At 31.7% G+C, this 17562-nt stretch overlaps 3 protein-coding genes across 3 annotated transcripts; 2 read left to right on the top strand and 1 right to left on the bottom strand.

The window, feature by feature from the left end:
* The first annotated feature begins 295 nt into the window (after window positions 1-295).
* On the top strand, window positions 296-5088 carry LOC112703855 (oligopeptide transporter 5-like). Its single transcript, XM_025755486.2, has 7 exons — window positions 296-359; window positions 702-1153; window positions 1253-1350; window positions 1857-2429; window positions 2522-2783; window positions 2942-3124; window positions 4323-5088. The coding sequence occupies exons 1-7, from the start codon at window positions 296-298 to the stop codon at window positions 4941-4943; spliced, it is 2253 nt and encodes a 750-aa protein (XP_025611271.1). The 3' UTR covers window positions 4944-5088.
* Window positions 5089-6801: 1713 nt separating this feature from the next.
* On the top strand, window positions 6802-12062 carry LOC112701803 (oligopeptide transporter 5). The gene is made up of 7 exons (XM_072198919.1): window positions 6802-6955; window positions 7935-8381; window positions 8823-8922; window positions 9774-10346; window positions 10577-10844; window positions 10960-11142; window positions 11213-12062. The coding sequence occupies exons 1-7, from the start codon at window positions 6898-6900 to the stop codon at window positions 11831-11833; spliced, it is 2250 nt and encodes a 749-aa protein (XP_072055020.1). The 5' UTR covers window positions 6802-6897; the 3' UTR covers window positions 11834-12062.
* A 130-nt stretch (window positions 12063-12192) lies between these two features.
* Window positions 12193-14686, bottom strand: LOC112701802 (ER membrane protein complex subunit 8/9 homolog). The gene is made up of 5 exons (XM_025752564.3): window positions 14245-14686; window positions 13637-13783; window positions 13489-13548; window positions 12570-12736; window positions 12193-12482 (listed from the first exon to the last, which is right to left on the bottom strand). The coding sequence occupies exons 1-5, from the start codon at window positions 14458-14460 to the stop codon at window positions 12452-12454; spliced, it is 621 nt and encodes a 206-aa protein (XP_025608349.1). The 5' UTR covers window positions 14461-14686; the 3' UTR covers window positions 12193-12451.
* Between the last annotated feature and the right edge of the window lie 2876 nt (window positions 14687-17562).

Below are 17562 nucleotides of genomic sequence, written 5' to 3' on the forward strand. Positions count from 1 at the left end.
ATCCTTATACTTTATAATAGCACTTCTTGTTAATTAAATGAATTTTAATTTTTTTATTTATTATATTTAGTATTTAGTATTTAAAATTAAAAATTAAATTTAAAAATAAATTAAAATTAAAATTTAAAATTAAATTAAAATTTAAAATTAAAATTCAAATTAAAATTCAAAATTCAAAATTTAGATTTAATGTTGTTAGTTCTCACTATAAAAACTTGTCCCACAAATTTTCTTTCTTGTAGGCGAACAAGCTTAAGGTAGGTTAATCAAGGAGATTAATCCTACTAGTACAACCATGGCTGAGGTTGTCATCCATAATGATCCTGAAGAGAAGCATCATTCCAAGGTTTCTGTAGAAGGTATGTGTTATAATCACTAAACTCTTTTTGATATATCTTTTATTTAGTTTAGTTTACATGTCGTTGATGTTTATTATATAAACAAAATTGTTTCTTGAAAAGATCATGCATATATATACTCTGAGCTTTTAAATTTAATGGATTTGTAAGCAATTGCAACAAAAGAAATTACTTGACCTCACCATAATAATAATTCATCCTTACAATAGTATTTATATATTCATTATCTATTGTTATAAAAAAATAGCAACTTTCATCATTAATAAATGTTATACTTGAAAAAAAAAACATGTCACATTATTTTTCCTTATACTAGTAGATTAATAAATGTTACATATGTAGGTGACAATATTGATGAGGTTGATGACTCTCCCATTGAACAAGTGAAGTTAACAGTGCCAATCACTGATGATCCAAATCAACCAGCACTAACATTCAGAACATGGGTTCTTGGAATCTTGTCATGTGTTGTTCTGTCATTTGTGAATCAATTTTTCAGCTACAGAAGCAACCCTCTTTCTGTTGGATCTATGTCTGCTCAAATTGTTGCATTCCCACTTGGCAAATTCATGGCTGCAACACTTCCCACAAAGCATTTTCACATTCCCATGACAAATTGGCATTTCACATTGAATCCAGGCCCATTCACTTTGAAAGAACATGCCCTTATTACAATCTTTGCTAGTGCTGGATCTAGTGGTGTTTATGCAATTGGCATAATCAACATTGTCAAGGCTTTCTACCATAGAAGCATTCATCCATTGGCTGCTTTTATGTTAGCAATTTCAACCCAGGTTCTCATTACTATTTAATTTCTTAACCCCATTAATAATTAAAATTAATATAAAAAATAAAAACTTTAGTTTAATTGTGTCCTTGAATCTTATTTTTAGATGCTTGGTTATGGATGGGCTGGGGTTTTTAGAAGATACCTTGTTGAATCTCCCTACATGTGGTGGCCTTCAAACCTTGTACAAGTGTCTCTATTCAGGTATTTTATTTATTTATTTATTTAAAAAAAAAAACTCTATAAACAGCCCTGACAATTATTTCAAAAGACAACGAAACTCTTTACAAAAAAAATACCAAACCAGGTCCTTGAGCTTTATTTTTATGGGACTGATTAACTCTTGTGCAAAAAAAAAGTTAATGTTATTTTTTTAGCATAGGAGCTAATCAGTCCCAAAAAACAAAGATAACGAGACTCCTGATAATTATTTCAAAAGACAACGAGGCTCTTGACAAAAAAATACCAAATCTAGTCTCTCAGCTTTATTTATATGAGACTGATTAGCTCTTGTACAAAAAAAAAGTCAATGTATTTTTTTGGTATAGAGACTAATCAGTCCCAAAAAACAAATATCAGAAACCGAATTGGGTATTTTTTTTGTCAAGGATCTCGTCGTCCTTTCGAAGTATTGTCAGGAACCGAAGGATCTCGTCGTCCTTTTTTTTGCAATAAAAGGTTTGTATTATTAATGAATGAATTGCAAACAGGGCATTCCATGAGAAAGAGAAAAGGCCAAAAGAAGGATTAACAAGGCTGCAATTCTTCTTGATGGTATTTGCAGCAAGCTTTGCTTATTATGCAATTCCGGGTTACTTATTCCAAGCAATATCAAGTATTTCTATAATATGCTTAATATATAAGAACTCCATTTTAGCACATCAAATAGGATCAGGAACGACAGGACTTGGAATTGGTTCATTTGCACTTGATTGGAACACAGTTGCTGGATTCCTAGGTAGTCCTCTGGCTAGCCCTGCCTTTGCACTCATAAACATGTTGGTTGGATTTGTTGCCTTCATCTACATTGTTCTTCCTCTTTTTTATTGGAACAATGTTTTTGATGCTAAGAGGTTCCCTTTTATTAGCTCTCACACGTTTGACTTTACTGGTCAAAAATACAATGTCACAAGGATTCTCAATGTTAAGACTTTTGACATTGACATGGAGAGTTATCAGAATTATAGTAAGCTCTATCTTAGTATTACCTTTGCACTTGTCTATGGATTGAACTTTGCCAGTTTGACTTCCAGTATTTCACATGTCATTCTTTTCCATGGAAAGTAAGATTATTCATCCTTTCATTTCTCTCATTCTATTCTATTCGATATACATGTCAAATCATCTAACAGTTTTAAGTATATGAACTATGAAGAACGATATATCAGATGTGGAAGAAGGCAAAAAAATCACTGGGAGAAGAAGATGTGCACACAAGAATCATGAAGAAGAACTATGAGCGAGTTCCTCAATGGTGGTTTATCACCATTTTGGTTCTAATGACCATAATGTCCTTAATAACTTGTGAAGGTTTTGGCAAGCAGCTCCAACTTCCATGGTGGGGAGTTTTAATGTCTCTAGGAATTGCATTGGTCTTCACTTTGCCAGTTGGAGTCATTCAAGCAACAACAAACTACGTAATACTATAAAGTTAACTGCATCTGAGTTTTCATCTTTATATATATATATATATATATATATATATTTACAATTTTTTAATTTATATTTTAAAGAAATAAAAAATAATTTATTGTATGGATTTGAATACTAATAATTTATTGTGAATAAAATGCAGCAAATTGGACTGAATGTGATCACAGAGTTAATAATTGGATATCTATACCCGGGAAAGCCTCTTGCAAATGTAACCTTCAAGACCTATGGATACATTAGCATGACACAGGCACTTAGCTTTATTGGTGACTTTAAGTTAGGCCACTACATGAAGATTCCTCCAAAATCTATGTTCATCGTTCAGGTTGGTATTACCAAATTTTTTACCTTTAGATAGCTTTTATGAGTATGCATGATTGTATATGAGGAAATTATAGCATCACCCTTATTAAAATAATACCTGATAAAAATAACTTTAAAACATAAGAATAGTAAAGAAGCTATTCAAATATTTAAAATTTTAATAGAATTAACTAAATATTAAATATATATTTTTAAAAATAGTTTTAGAGATCAGATTTTACAAACATTATTAAAAAAAGTGAGATTTTACGCTTAAGTAAATTTTTTTATTTTTTATTTTTTGTGAATGACTGAAATTTCTATGCAAAATTTGATTTTGCTATAATTGGTGAATGCTACCCTACATTATTTAATGTTACCCTTTCTGATGTGTCATATTTTAATTCGATGTTTATTTTAATACATTTGTTATATATTTATTAAAATATTAATTTAAAAATTTTCTTATATTAACTCAATTTTAAACTAAAATATTGATATGATAAATTAAAAATAAAAACACAAATTAGTGTCACAGCGAAAATTTTCAATTTGAAAAGTTTATTGTGTCAAATAAATCTTTAAATTTGAAAATTTATTCTATACAATTTGATTTCGAATTATATGAAAAAAAAAAGAAGAAATTGAAACACTTTATATCTTGTTTTTTAAAAATTAATGTAGCCACTTTGTAATTATTTTTTTATAAAGGTCTGGATTTTTATTTAATTTTTGTTAGAAATAAGAGATTTTGTGTAAAAAAATAAATGAGTAATATATAATATTATTTTTCAAATATTGTGTTAAATTTCCAACAAATTTTAATGATCCAAAATTAATTTTTTATTTTTTTATTTTATTAGATAAATTATTCATCTAACAAATTTTACTAAAAATTTAAAACAAATAAACACCTATTAAAATATGACATATCAGAGAGGGTAACTTACATGTTATTTTAGAGAAGGTAGAATAGTATTCACCATTTTTTATATGCACCTTTTAAATAGTTATTCAAATATTTAAACAAAATTAATTATGGTAAAAACTTAAGTGCAGTCAACTTCATGTGAAATTGATAATTGAAAACTATTAGATAAAAATTTAGCCAAATCAGTCAAATCATTTAACCATCAATTTCATGTGAAGTTGACTGCACCTGAGTTTTCACTAATTATATATCTAACGAATAATAATTTCTATGTTGGTATGGTGTTTAGTTGGCAAGCACAATAGTGGCTTCAGTTGTGAGTTTTGGCACCGCATGGTGGCTTTTGACATCCATTGATCATATTTGCGACACATCACGCTTGCCGGCCGGTAGTCCATGGACATGCCCGAACGACGACATCTTCTACAACGCCTCAATCATATGGGGCGTTGTAGGACCAGCTAGAATGTTCACCAAGAAAGGAATCTATATCGCCATGAACTGGTTCTTCCTCATCGGATTTTTAGCACCGGTTCCAGTTTGGCTACTTTCTAGAAAGTTTCCTCAGCACAAGTGGATTGAACTCATCCACATACCGCTCATCATCGCAGGCGCCAACAACATCCCGCCGGCGGGATCGGTGAACTTAATTATGTGGGGAATTGTTGGGATATTTTTCAACGTGTATGTTTACACCAAGTTTAAGAAATGGTGGGCTCGCCATACTTATATTCTCTCCGCCGCCTTGGATGCCGGTGTTGCTTTCATGGGTGTGGCGTTGTATTTCACACTCCAAAGCTATGGTGTTTATGGTCCAAAATGGTGGGGCTTGGAATCTAACCAATGCCCTTTAGCATCATGCCCTACAGCCCCAGGTGTAGTTGCCAAGGGATGCCCCGTTCTTAATTGAATCATCTTTTTTATATTTTGAGCAATTTTTGTGATTATTAGCCATCAACTAACTATTAATGATGATTTAATGGTGTGAGATTTCATCCAATGACTCACATTTCTCTACTGGTTACATACTGGCCAAAATTCAATAAAACTGCTGGCCCGGCCCCTAGACTTTTCCTTATATTTTTTAGTAAATATTATTAAGTAGTGCTACGAGTCGAGCATATTTATAATACTATTTTTTAAGTATTTTTCTTTTTATCAAAGATATTCGCGACTTTTTAGATAACTATACTATTTGAACTATAATTCATTGGCTTTTAAGTATTTTATTTATCGATATGCATTATTTATAGCGTATTTTTACCAATTTATATTCTATTATTTATCTCATTTTTACTATAAACGAAATGACTATACAGTTTAATTGAGATAAGACATCATTTTATTTGGTTATATATAAAATTTGAAAAAATAGTTAAGGATTAGTTAAAATTTTTGAATTATAAAAAATTGATTTATCATTCAGACAAATAATTAAGGATATGAAAGAGTATTTACTATTTATTTTTTTGATTGAGTGAAAAAAAATTAGTGGATTTGGACAAAGAATTTGTCTAGATACATTAACCTTTGTTTAGATACATTCTTTTTCAAAGAACATAAAAAAAATAAATGAGTTACTTGTTTTGAAATTAAATGAGTATTAATTAGCAATTAATTTTCTGAGATCACATATTAATTAAAATACAACATGTACATACAAAGATTTTCGGTTATATACACAGGACTAGTATATGTATACGGTATACCTGTGTGTGTCACAAGGCAACAAAAAAAAATTATAAATTTATAATGTTTTTAAGATCCTTTAAATTTATTATTTACCAATCTATTCTAATTTGTTTGCGCTCTATTTGCTATACATAAATTTTTTTATATAAATATTCTATATATTATGCTTGTTGTATAGATATTTTTAAATAATCATTAAGAAAAGTTAAATATGTACGGTTACATATGTAAATCGAGTAAAACAAACAAATATATTTTTCAAGCAGAAGTTTGAATACAAATTAAAAAATTAGGGGAAAAAAGACTCTCCATAAAATATATAACTTAAATTCAATTTTTTGTTTAGATGCCAAACACTAAATTTAGTTCATAATTCAATTATTTTCCCATTTAAATGTTCCAAATTAAAATGGTTCAGCCAGCTAATTAATCAATAGTATTTTCAACAACACTAGTACAAATTTAACTATTTCTTCTCAAATTAGCATTTTGTATTTTACTTTTTTTATTCATTAAAAGTTTAATATATTTAGACAAAAATATGTTCAAAGTTCAAACCTATCAATATTTCAATGAACTAAAAAAATGAAAGTAGTCAATAGTTTGAGGAGTGGGAGTAAATATTAAAAAAGGTAATTATAAAATCCAACTCATTTTTTATAATTTTTAGATATAAAAGAAAGTCATTAAATTTTATGTTTTTGACGTTTTAAAAAATTAATATATATTTAAATTTTTTATTTATTTAAATATTGGAAATATAACTAAAATAATAGATGAATCAAAGAGATATTTTCTACTTAGTCAGCATGAGTCATTACTCATTACTACTCTTAGTTGTGAACAGCTTTTATTTTTCTAAATATAAGAGATTCCATCTTAAAATAAGTATCATTTTTTCCTCTCCCCCATACCACATATTTTTTTCCCTATACATTCAATTGATGACGCATCAATGATATCATAAGATATACATAGAATATATAAGAATAAGATACATACATGTTTAAATATGCATAAAAAAAAAAAGAGATAATGAATACAAGGTATATCAAGTTAAGAGGGTCCATCACTATAAAAGTGTAGTTCCTTTCTTGTTGTGTGAGAACAAGGTACGAAATTGAAAGAGACACAGAGGTTGTTGGTGTTTTCTCATCAGTGGCCAGAGAGCAATGGATTGGGTGGTCAATGAGAATGAAGAGAAGCTTCAATCCAAAATCACAGTAAATGGTACATATACAATTCTATGTACTAATTAACTATTATAAATTTATAATAGTAGTAAAATGAAGAATAATATGGTGAACAATGCTAATTGCTTCAACATCTATTGAATTGATCTTGTAGACTTGAATTTTTAATGTCAAGACTCAAGAGTTAGTAAGATCCTTCCTAGGGATCAAAATTTACAGAGGATCAATCTTTTAATTTGTTTTAAATACCAAAAATTCAAGTAAAAAATATTGATTTTTATGCATAAAAAAAAAAGAATTCGATTGTATATTCCACCAACATTAAAATAATGCGTTTGATTTGTATTTTTTATTTTTATACATAAAAAAATTTTGATCATATGTTTCGTAAATATCAAAACATTGTGTTTGATTTTTATTTTTAATATATTTTTTATTTTTAATGTAAAAAATTTGTAAGATCCTTCCTACAGTCTCAAAAATAACGGAAAGATCAATATTTTAATTTGTTTTTAAAAATACCCAAAATATCGACTTTTAATCTTTTATGACCACAAATACCTTTGATTTGCGTTTTTATATTTAATATATTTTTTTTTCAATTTTGTGAATAAGAAAAAAACCAATAAACTCACATTTTTCAATTTTTATAATTTTTTCAATCTAACATATTTTTATTTTTGTACTGTATTAATTTTTATACATAAAAAAGATTTGATCATGTATTTCGTAAATATCAAAATATTGTGTTTGATTTTTATTTTTAATATTTTTTATTGTTAATATAAAAAATTAGCGAAATTCTTCATAGAATCTCAAAAACAACAGAAAGATCAATATTTTAATTTATTTTTAAAATATCAAAAATATCGATTTTTATGAGTAAAAAAATTCGATCACAAAATGCGTTTGATTTGTGTTTTTATATTTAATATTTTTTTTTTATAATTTTGTGAATAAGAAAAAAATCAATAAAAAAAAATAAACTCACATTTTTGTAAATTTTTTTTTTTTAGGAGAGAATGAGGAAGTAGATGATTCTCCAATTGAACAAGTGAGGCTAACAGTGCCAATAAGTGATGATCCAAATGAAGCAGCACTAACATTTAGAACATGGCTTCTTGGGATTATATCATGTGTGGTTCTTTCATTTCTGAACCAATTCTTTGGTTACAGAACCAACCCTCTTACCCTTACATCTGTGTCTGTCCAAATTGTTACACTCCCAGTTGGTAAATTCTTGGCTGCAACACTTCCCACAAAGCAAATCAGTGTTCCTTTGACCAAATGGTCATTTACCTTGAATCCAGGACCATTTACTATGAAAGAACATGTCCTTATAACATTATTTGCAAGTGCTGGATCCAGTGGTGTCTATGCAATTAACATCATCACTATTGTCAAGGCTTTTTATCATAGAGGCATTCATCCAATTGCTGCTTTTATGTTATCTATGTCAACTCGGTACCCTAAATCATTTTATTTATTTTTTGAGGAAAAAACAAACAAATCTTTAATTTTTTTAATTCGAAAACACATCAGTTGACTAATTGAAAATATAGAAATGTTATTGACTTTCTAAAATATGAAACATTTAAATTTTTCTATCTAAAATATATAAAAATAAATAAATTTTAGAAAAATTTAGATGTCTCACGTTTTAAAAAATAAGAGACGTTTTTTATTTTTTAATTAATCAAAAATTTATTTGTTTTTGAAATAAAAATTAGAAACTTATTTATTATTTATTCTATTTTTTTTATTTTACAATATTTTTCAGTTTAACAGATTAATAATTAATTCGCAATGTATTATTTTATTTATGTAGTCTTTTCTTATAACCATATTTTCAATTTGAGTTTCTTTTTAGTTATATTTTTTAAGGATTTTGTTGAAATTATTTTAGATGCTTGGTTATGGATGGGCTGGAATCTTTAGAAGTATTCTTGTTGACTCTCCCTACATGTGGTGGCCCACAAATCTTGTCCAGGTGTCTCTATTCAGGTATTTTAATTTATTTTAATATTTAATTATTTACTAATATATATAGGGTCTTAATAGATCGTTATATATTCATTATATTATACATTTTTTGAAAAAAATAAAAGAATATACAATGATAATAAAAACGAAATTATGAAAAAAGGGAAAAAAAACAAAAAATGGAAAAATAGTTAAAAAGACAGCTGGCAAATATAATATAAAAAAATATAACTTAGTATTTAAAGACCATAATTTAAGATTTATAACTTAAATATTTTAGACTCTACTCATCACAATAATCATTGTATAATTATTTTAAAAGATATCCACATTCTACAGTCCACACATGTAAACCCAATCCATTTGACCTAAGTTTGACCAAAGTTGATAGATTATTTATTTATTTAATAGTTTTCGAAGATTTTTTCACCTTCATATAAATATATATTGTCAAGAATATTAAGCTAATTAATTAGTTAACATAATAATTTGGGCTGTGTGAAATAATTTTCATAATAAAATATTAAAAAATATATTTTCTATAATTTTTTTTCATTTATAAAATTCTAAAAATTAAAATACTAAAAATAAAAATAGAAAATAATGAAAAATCCAAAATCACTAGGTTCTAAATAACTATTACAAAAATATTATTTATACACTAAAATCAGTTATCATATATTTATACATAAATATATGTGTTGTTTAAATTATTTTTAATTTATATTTTATGTTATAACATATATTTTATACTAGTAGTTGATTATGGTGTACATCTGACATGATTCTGAATGTTATATTGTATTAGGATATGGTTTTAATCCTTAGCTCATGAGTTATGGTTGATAAATAACTATTGAATGAGATTACAGGACATTGCATGAGAAAGAAAAAAGGCCTAAAGGAGGATTAACAAGGATGCAATTCTTCTTAATAGTGTTTGGAGCGAGCTTTGCATATTATGTTATTCCAGGCTACCTCTTCCAATCATTGCAAGCTATCTCTATAGTTTGCTTGATATGGAAGAAATCTATCACTGCACAACAAATTGGTTCAGGCTATTATGGCCTTGGCATCGGCTCGTTCGCCCTCGACTGGAACACGGTGGCCGGCTTCTTTGGGAGTCCTTTGGCTTACCCCAGCTTTGCCATCATCAACATATTGGTTGGATTTGTGATCTTTGTGTACATTCTTGTTCCACTCTTCTATTGGAACAACATCAAAGATGCTAAGAAGTTTCCTATCATTAGTTCTCACACATTTGACTCTTCTGGAAACAAATACAATGTTACCCGTATTCTAAATGCAAAAAGCTTTGACATTGATATGGAAGGTTACAACAGTTATAGCAAGATTTATCTTAGTGCCATATTTGCACTTGATTATGGCTTGAGCTTTGCAACTCTCACTGCCACTATTTCACATGTTCTACTCTTTCATGGAAAGTAAGTTAGTAAGACTATTCATCATTCATATATATATTTAAATTCAAATTCAAACTTATATGCAGTTACCTTTAAGTTAAGTTGATACTTGAGAATTGGTAAGTGATTTGACATGTTTGACTAAATTATTATCTAACAGTTCTCAACTATCAACTTCAATAAAGACATCTGCATGTGAATCTCTATCTTTTGAAATTCGTGGGTCTAATATATATTTGGTCGATTTGAAGAACGATATATCGGATGACAAGAAGCACAACAGAAGCACTTAAGGGAAAACTTGGAGATGTGCATACAAGAATCATGAAGAAGAACTATGAACAGGTTCCTGAATGGTGGTTTATCTGCATTTTGATTCTAATGACTGTGGTAGCTTTGATATCTTGTGAAGGCTTTGGAAAGCAACTCCAACTGCCATGGTGGGGAGTCTTAATGTCTTTAGGGATTGGACTATCTTTCACTTTGCCAATTGGAATCATTCAAGCAACAACAAACCAGGTAATCTACTCCCTCTATTTGGCCTCTATTTGGCTCATGTTTTCAACTATGCAATCTACCACCACTTTAATTTGAAGTAAATGTTTCTAAACATTAAATAAGTTGTTGTGTGCAGCAAGTTGGACTCAATGTGATCACAGAGTTAATCATTGGGTACCTTTACCCGGGAAAGCCCCTTGCAAATGTAACATTCAAGACCTATGGCTACATTAGCATGTCTCAAGCTCTTGGATTTCTTAATGACTTCAAATTAGGCCACTACATGAAGATTCCTCCCAAATCTATGTTCATTGTGCAGGTACGCATTTGATTCCATAGTTTCCAACATGTATCTAATGCTACACCATATATAAGGTTGTATTTGGTAGTTGGTAGGCACACTGGTGGCTTCCGTCGTGTACTTTGGCACAGCATGGTGGCTTCTTACATCGATCGATAATATATGTGACACATCGAAGTTGCCAGAGAGCAGTCCATGGACATGCCCCGGAGATGATGTGTTCTATAATGCGTCGATCATATGGGGGATCGTAGGGCCAGGAAGAATGTTCACCAAGAAAGGAATCTACCCGGAGCTGAACTGGTTTTTCCTCATTGGTCTCCTTGCGCCAGTTCCAGGGTGGTTCCTTTCTCGAAAGTTCCCAGAGCACAAGTGGATTGGACTCATACACATACCACTCATTATGCAAGGCGCCAGCAGCATTCCACCAGCGAGATCTGTGAACTACATCACGTGGGGAATTGTGGGGATCTTCTTCAACATCTATGTTTACAAGAAGTTCAAGGTGTGGTGGGCGCGCCATACTTACATCCTCTCGGCAGCCCTGGATGCCGGAGTTGCTTTCATGGCTGTTGCACTCTATTTTGCACTCCAAAACTATAATATTTTTGGTCCAGATTGGTGGGGTGTTGATGGAACTGATCACTGCCATCTGGCCAAATGCCCCACAGCACCAGGTGTAGTTGCTGCTGGCTGTCCTGTTCTATGAGTTTCATATAAGAAATCCATGCATGGAGGTGTTAATATAGAGTATCAATAGTAGAAGAACAAATTGCAGTTTGTTTGCATAGCAGGCACCTTTTAGTTCTTTTATTTCCTTTTCTCTGGTCAAGTTGTAATTAAGGTATATGTGTTAAATGAAAGTTAAAAGCATATGTTCTAGCATGAAAGCAAACAATCTCAAATAAACCATAAAGGTTCTTATTGTTATTGGGTCATTTCATTTTATTTTTATGTTTAATTTTTGGCTTTAAAACAAAATAAGTTCTTTAAATTTTTGCAATCGATTGTGCAACTTCACAATTACAACTGCAACTACATATAAACTATAAAGTCATAAGCAAACCATAAATCAAGATGATATGACTAATTAAGAAAACTCCAATGAATATACCTGAATTCGAAGTAATTAAGGAAAAAAAAGGCTCTAAAACCAAAATCCTATGGGACAGAAGAATTTTAATATTGTCAAAACAGGTAGAAAACATCCTGCTTATACATCTGAAGAATGTTTCTCTATCCACTATTGTTCATAGCTGAGATAACATCACCAATTTGTATTCTAGTGCAATGAATTAAGTAAAAGTGGAGAATACAGGGGCTGGAATCAATTGAAGAGCCCTGGATTTAGCCAATCCCTGAAAAAAAAAATGAAATAGATTATAGGTTGTGTGTAATCAATTATAATACCAGAATATAAAGTGCTGCATGGCGAAAGCGCTTACTTGCTTATATCGTCAAGATGATCATCGAAATCTACAATACCCTTCCATTTCTCGGTTGAAATATAGTCCAGCAAGATCAGATTTGCTGACGGCTCTCTGAGAGAGAATCGACTGTTCCCTTCCGACTGAACCAACTTCCAGTTCTTAGATGCATCCCTAACATAAAGCTAAATCATAAGAGAAAGGCAATCTTGGTTAATGTAACCAACAAGATAAGAGTATAAACACTTAGAACCATATGTTAATGATTTCCTTTTTATAATTTACTAAAAGAAATAACAAACGAATATGCCTTTTAGATGCATCCATAGACAAATAGCATGTGATCTATTTTATCCATACAAATGTTGTTTGAAACCTTATAACGCATTAAGTCTGTGCCTACATAATAAACCAAAACAAATTGCATGACAGAACGATTTCATTCTCCTATTCATCAAACTAGACAGATCAATATGCTGCAAAATGTTGGCAATCAAACAAGGAACTCTATTTTCTGGAAACCGAGACCGAGAGAATGATGCAACATATTCAGAGGTGCAATTTATAATCCTGCATCAGATCTTAGTTCCAAAATATTACAAATTGCAACACGAAGATGCTAGCCCCAATATCCCTCTAAGTTATTGTCTAAATTTAGAGCTTAATGCAGCAGAAAAAGGCCCCAAAAAAAAAAACGATCAAAAAACAAAATAATCAAAGCAGAGCATTTATCTCAAAGTGCTGAAGGGGACTACAAAAGATGCACATATTCTAACAGCTTCAATACTTACAAATGCTGGTAAGGATTTATAATCAAATGTGCTTATATACGGAATCCCAAAGACAATCCAGAATAAATACAAATGTACAATCATAATAGAACAAATGATGATTAAAGGCTTTGATGATTGTGGTTTCCTATATAAACGCTGCTAACCTGCGTTACAGCGCTACGATCCTTGCTCTTTTTCAAAGCTTCAAGCTTCTTGTTATCTAACTGCGAATAAAAGGTAAGGAACAACACGAAAATGACAACCACAACCACACGAATCATATAAAAAACAGAAGAAAATCCCAGCACATACCAAGAGAATGGCGGCTTGAGGAAAGTAGCGGCATATATGATCGCCAATATTCTTAGCAACACCACCAAGCTCATAGTCATCAGACCTCTCATTTGCATGAAAATAGCCAACTATGTTCAACCCTTTAGCAGAGAAATACTCCTCTATCTATGTCACACAAGATAAAAAAGAATTGAAAACAAATAAATCAAAGGTCTTGCTAACCAATGTAAAGGATACTACAAGTACAAACTTTTTAACAGCAAATATAACTTTTTCTTCAAGTTCTCAATGCATTGAAAGAACCAAAGCTTTCCACTTTGACTCTATTGACCAACATGGCACTCTTTAGCTAAATCCACAAACCAATCAATCAGAAAACCAAGCAAGCAAAAATTAATCGGTACAAAGCATGCTACTTTACATTAGAGTTAAATCAGAAAATAAGAAAATTAATCAAACAAGATAATTGTACCAGAAGGAAACATGATAAACTCAACAGTTTAAATTACAAATTCTCCTAGAAAGTAAGGTTTTTTTTAACGTAAAATCTAAAGTGCAACAAAAAAAAAACACAAAACCCTAGAGAGAGAGAGAGAGAGAGAGAGAGAGAGAGAGAGAGAGAGTACGAGCATGAGAGAGATCTCCAATTGAGGGAGGAGGCCGAGGTGAGAGTGGAAGAGAGGGACGGCATCGTCGATGAGAACGGCGTCGTTTGAAGGGGAGATGCGGCCGATGAGGACGCCGTTGACGGAGGAAGTAGGGTGATTGAGTGAATGAAGAACGAGCTTTATGTATGCGTTCTGTGACAGCTCGTACCTCAGATCGCCGCTGCTGCTACCCATCGATCGATTCAATCGGTTAAAGATTCAGATTTTAATTTCAGATTCCGAAATCAGAAGACAGTGAACGAATGAAGAAGAAGAACAAGCTAGCTTAGCTTCACTGACTCCTATCAACTGTGTCAGCTCAGCCACTGGACGGAAACGACGTCGTCTCGAATATAACTAAAATTTTATTTTTAAATTAACCTTTTTTTTTAAGGTGAAGCACACTGGTTTGACCTAATCTATCTATTAGATATAAAAACTAAAAAGTGTTATTTGCGGTTATCAAATTAATCATTATATTTTTTTTTGTGATTAAATAGAAAAGAAAGAAAAAAAAAGGAGACAAAACTAAATTAATTGGCTAGGGTCATATCTAAATTTATTATATGTTAAAACTCATTCCATAGTTGGCTCCAATTCTAGTGAAAGCTCATAGCCATACAATCTGCAACACTATTTGCAGTCCTTTGAATTAAAAGAATAGAGACTCTCCAATTCCAATTCATAACCTCTTGTATATGCTTTGCCAAATCCCATTCTGGAATATCCTTACCAAGCATTCTTTAATTTACCAAGAAAAGAGCTTCTAAACAGTCTGTTTCACAAATGACCTCACGAAATCCACTCTCCCAAGCAAGAAGTAAACCTCTCCAAATTGCATATAATTCAGCAAAAAGAACACTGCACACTTCGACTTTCCCAGTGCAACCTTTCAACCAACATCCATCAGGATTGCGAATGATACAACCAAAACCAGCATAGCCAGAATGAGCAAACCAACTAGCATCACAATTCAATTTAACAGAATGAACTGGAGGTGGAATCCAATGCAAACAAAGTGAAGGAGGAGACAGAGATTGATGCATAGCAAAAATAGTGTGAAACTCCCTTACTGAACTACAAATCAAACTCACCAGTTTACTAGCACTCCATGAATCATCTATATTAAATAAGTCATGATTCCTACTTCTCCAAATCCACCAGATGGTCGAAAAGAAAAGAAAAACATCTCCACTCCTTGCACCTCTGTAGAGCCAATCATGTAAATTCGAGTTATCTGAATACAGGCCTAAAAGGTTCCAGACCTCCTTGGCACTAGGGCACTCCCAAAGACAACGAAGAATGGATTCATAACCATTCTGACACCGATGACAGGTGCTAGATAAAGCTAAACCACGACTCAAACGAAACTCTGACGTAGGAATAGCATTATGAAGATTGAGCCAAATCAAGAACTTGTACTTTTCAGGAATATGCAGTCGCCATACCCACAACCAATTATCATGCTCATTCCAGTCAAACTTTCTTTTGGCTAGCCAACTGTACCCACTCTTAGCTGAGTAGAGTCTAGAAGATGCCACACCCCACTACCAACCCGAACTCTCTCCAGCATTCAAATCCGGATTATAAGCATTCAAACGCTGTTTGACATCTTCTGGAATGATAGAGAAAATATCATGGAGATTCTATTGACCATCTTTCCAAACGTCTCTAATAGTTAAATCAGAGTCAGATATATGTACAAAAGGGACATCTTGAGCAATTGGTCCCTCAATACTCCAATTGTCAAACCAAAAAGATTGATCAAGTGACCCAAAGCACCAAGAGAAGGCATCCTTAAGAGCACCAAAAGCCTTTGAGATACTCTTCCAAACATGAGAAGCATTGCAAGGGACATGGCCATCTAACACTCCCTCATTCCTCAGATACTTCGCCCTCAATAGAGCAACCCAAGGCTTGTCCTGACAATAAAAAAGTTGCCACACTAATTTACCAAGTAAAGATATATTAACACACGCAGGATCTCTAACACCAGGCCACCAATTTTTTTTTTGAGTAATCACGGTCCTCCAATTAACAAGAGAAAGACTTCTACCATCAACTTGACCCTTCCAAAGGAACTGTCTCATCATAGAAGATAATTTATCACAAACCCAATTTGAAAAAAAAGATACCTGCATATGATAGATATGAATGGATGCTGCAACAGAATTGATCAAGCAGAGTTTCCCTGCTTTATTTAGAAGCCTTTCTTTCCAATTAGCTAATCTTCCCCTCACATTTTCAATCACCGAATGAAAAGAAGCCCTACTGGTACGGGAATGATTAAGGTTTACTCCAAGATATCTTCCTAAGTCCAAAGCAAAACGTATTGAAAAAACACAAGTAAAAATATCTCTTCTACGAACAGTCACATTTTTAGAACAAAAAGCTTTATACTTTTCAAGATTCACTTTCATGACAGATGCCTTGCAAAAAATGTTAAGAGAATGCATGACCATTGGACGTGACTCTTTGTAGCCTGACAAAAGAGTAAGAGATCATCTGCAAACATCAAATGAGAAAATTTTGGGCCACCCCTAGTGAAAGAAACTGGTTTCCACACACCCTCAACCACCTTATGAGATATATAGCAAGCAAGTCTTTCCATACAAAGCACAAATAAGTAAGGAGACATTGGATCGCCCTGTCTAAGCCCCCTTCTAGGAGCAAAACTATCCAATCTATTTCCATTCCACATAATAGAAAGAGATGATGCACGGACACAAGTCATAATCAAATTAACAGTGATGATAGAAAAACTAAAAGCAATGTGAGTACTCTCCAAAAACCTCCAATCCACCCTATCATAAGCTTTTTCAAGATCAATTTTAAAAGTAAGAGTACCTTTCTTAGATTTTGTGTGCTTCATGAAATTCAGAATTTTTTGGGCCACAATAATATTATCAGGAGTATCACGACCCGAAATAAAACCTCATTGTAAAGGACTAACAATGTTTGGAAGAAAAGGCCGAAGTCGGTTAGTCAATACTTTAGTGATAATTTTATAAACAACATTACACAAGCTAATAGGTCTAAAATCCTTCATAAAGATAGGGTTATCAATTTTAGGAATAAGCACCATCAGAGTTTCCATGATGCTAGGATTTAAGAATTCTCCCAAAAAAGCACTCCGGATAATATTCCAAATCTCAGTGCCTACTATCTCCCAATATTCTTTAAAAAAAAAGCTTGAAAGCCATCTGGACCAGGAGCCTTCAAATGGCTCATACTGAATACTGCTGACTTGACTTCCGTAAAAGAGACAGGGTCAATTAACCTAGCACAAGCCTCAGT

Source organism: Arachis hypogaea, chromosome 7 (genome assembly GCF_003086295.3).
Source record: "Arachis hypogaea cultivar Tifrunner chromosome 7, arahy.Tifrunner.gnm2.J5K5, whole genome shotgun sequence".
Lineage (NCBI taxonomy): Eukaryota > Viridiplantae > Streptophyta > Magnoliopsida > Fabales > Fabaceae > Arachis > Arachis hypogaea.

Bases quoted from the DNA above. Each gene is read 5' to 3' on its own strand.
- LOC112701802 (XM_025752564.3), bottom strand. From the start codon at position 14,460: ATGGGTAGCAGCAGCGGCGATCTGAGGTACGAGCTGTCACAGAACGCA. The intron at 13,784-14,244 runs GTACTCTCTCTC...TGTGTGACATAG, and splicing joins TGGAGATCTCTCTCATGCTC to ATAGAGGAGTATTTCTCTGC. The intron at 13,549-13,636 runs GTATGTGCTGGG...TTTTATTCGCAG, and splicing joins CTCAAGCCGCCATTCTCTTG to TTAGATAACAAGAAGCTTGA.
- LOC112703855 (XM_025755486.2), top strand. From the start codon at position 296: ATGGCTGAGGTTGTCATCCATAATGATCCTGAAGAGAAGCATCATTCC. The intron at 1,351-1,856 runs GTATTTTATTTA...AATTGCAAACAG, and splicing joins GTACAAGTGTCTCTATTCAG to GGCATTCCATGAGAAAGAGA. The intron at 2,784-2,941 runs GTAATACTATAA...AATAAAATGCAG, and splicing joins TTCAAGCAACAACAAACTAC to CAAATTGGACTGAATGTGAT.
- LOC112701803 (XM_072198919.1), top strand. From the start codon at position 6,898: ATGGATTGGGTGGTCAATGAGAATGAAGAGAAGCTTCAATCCAAAATC. The intron at 10,845-10,959 runs GTAATCTACTCC...TGTTGTGTGCAG, and splicing joins TTCAAGCAACAACAAACCAG to CAAGTTGGACTCAATGTGAT. The intron at 11,143-11,212 runs GTACGCATTTGA...TGTATTTGGTAG, and splicing joins AATCTATGTTCATTGTGCAG to TTGGTAGGCACACTGGTGGC.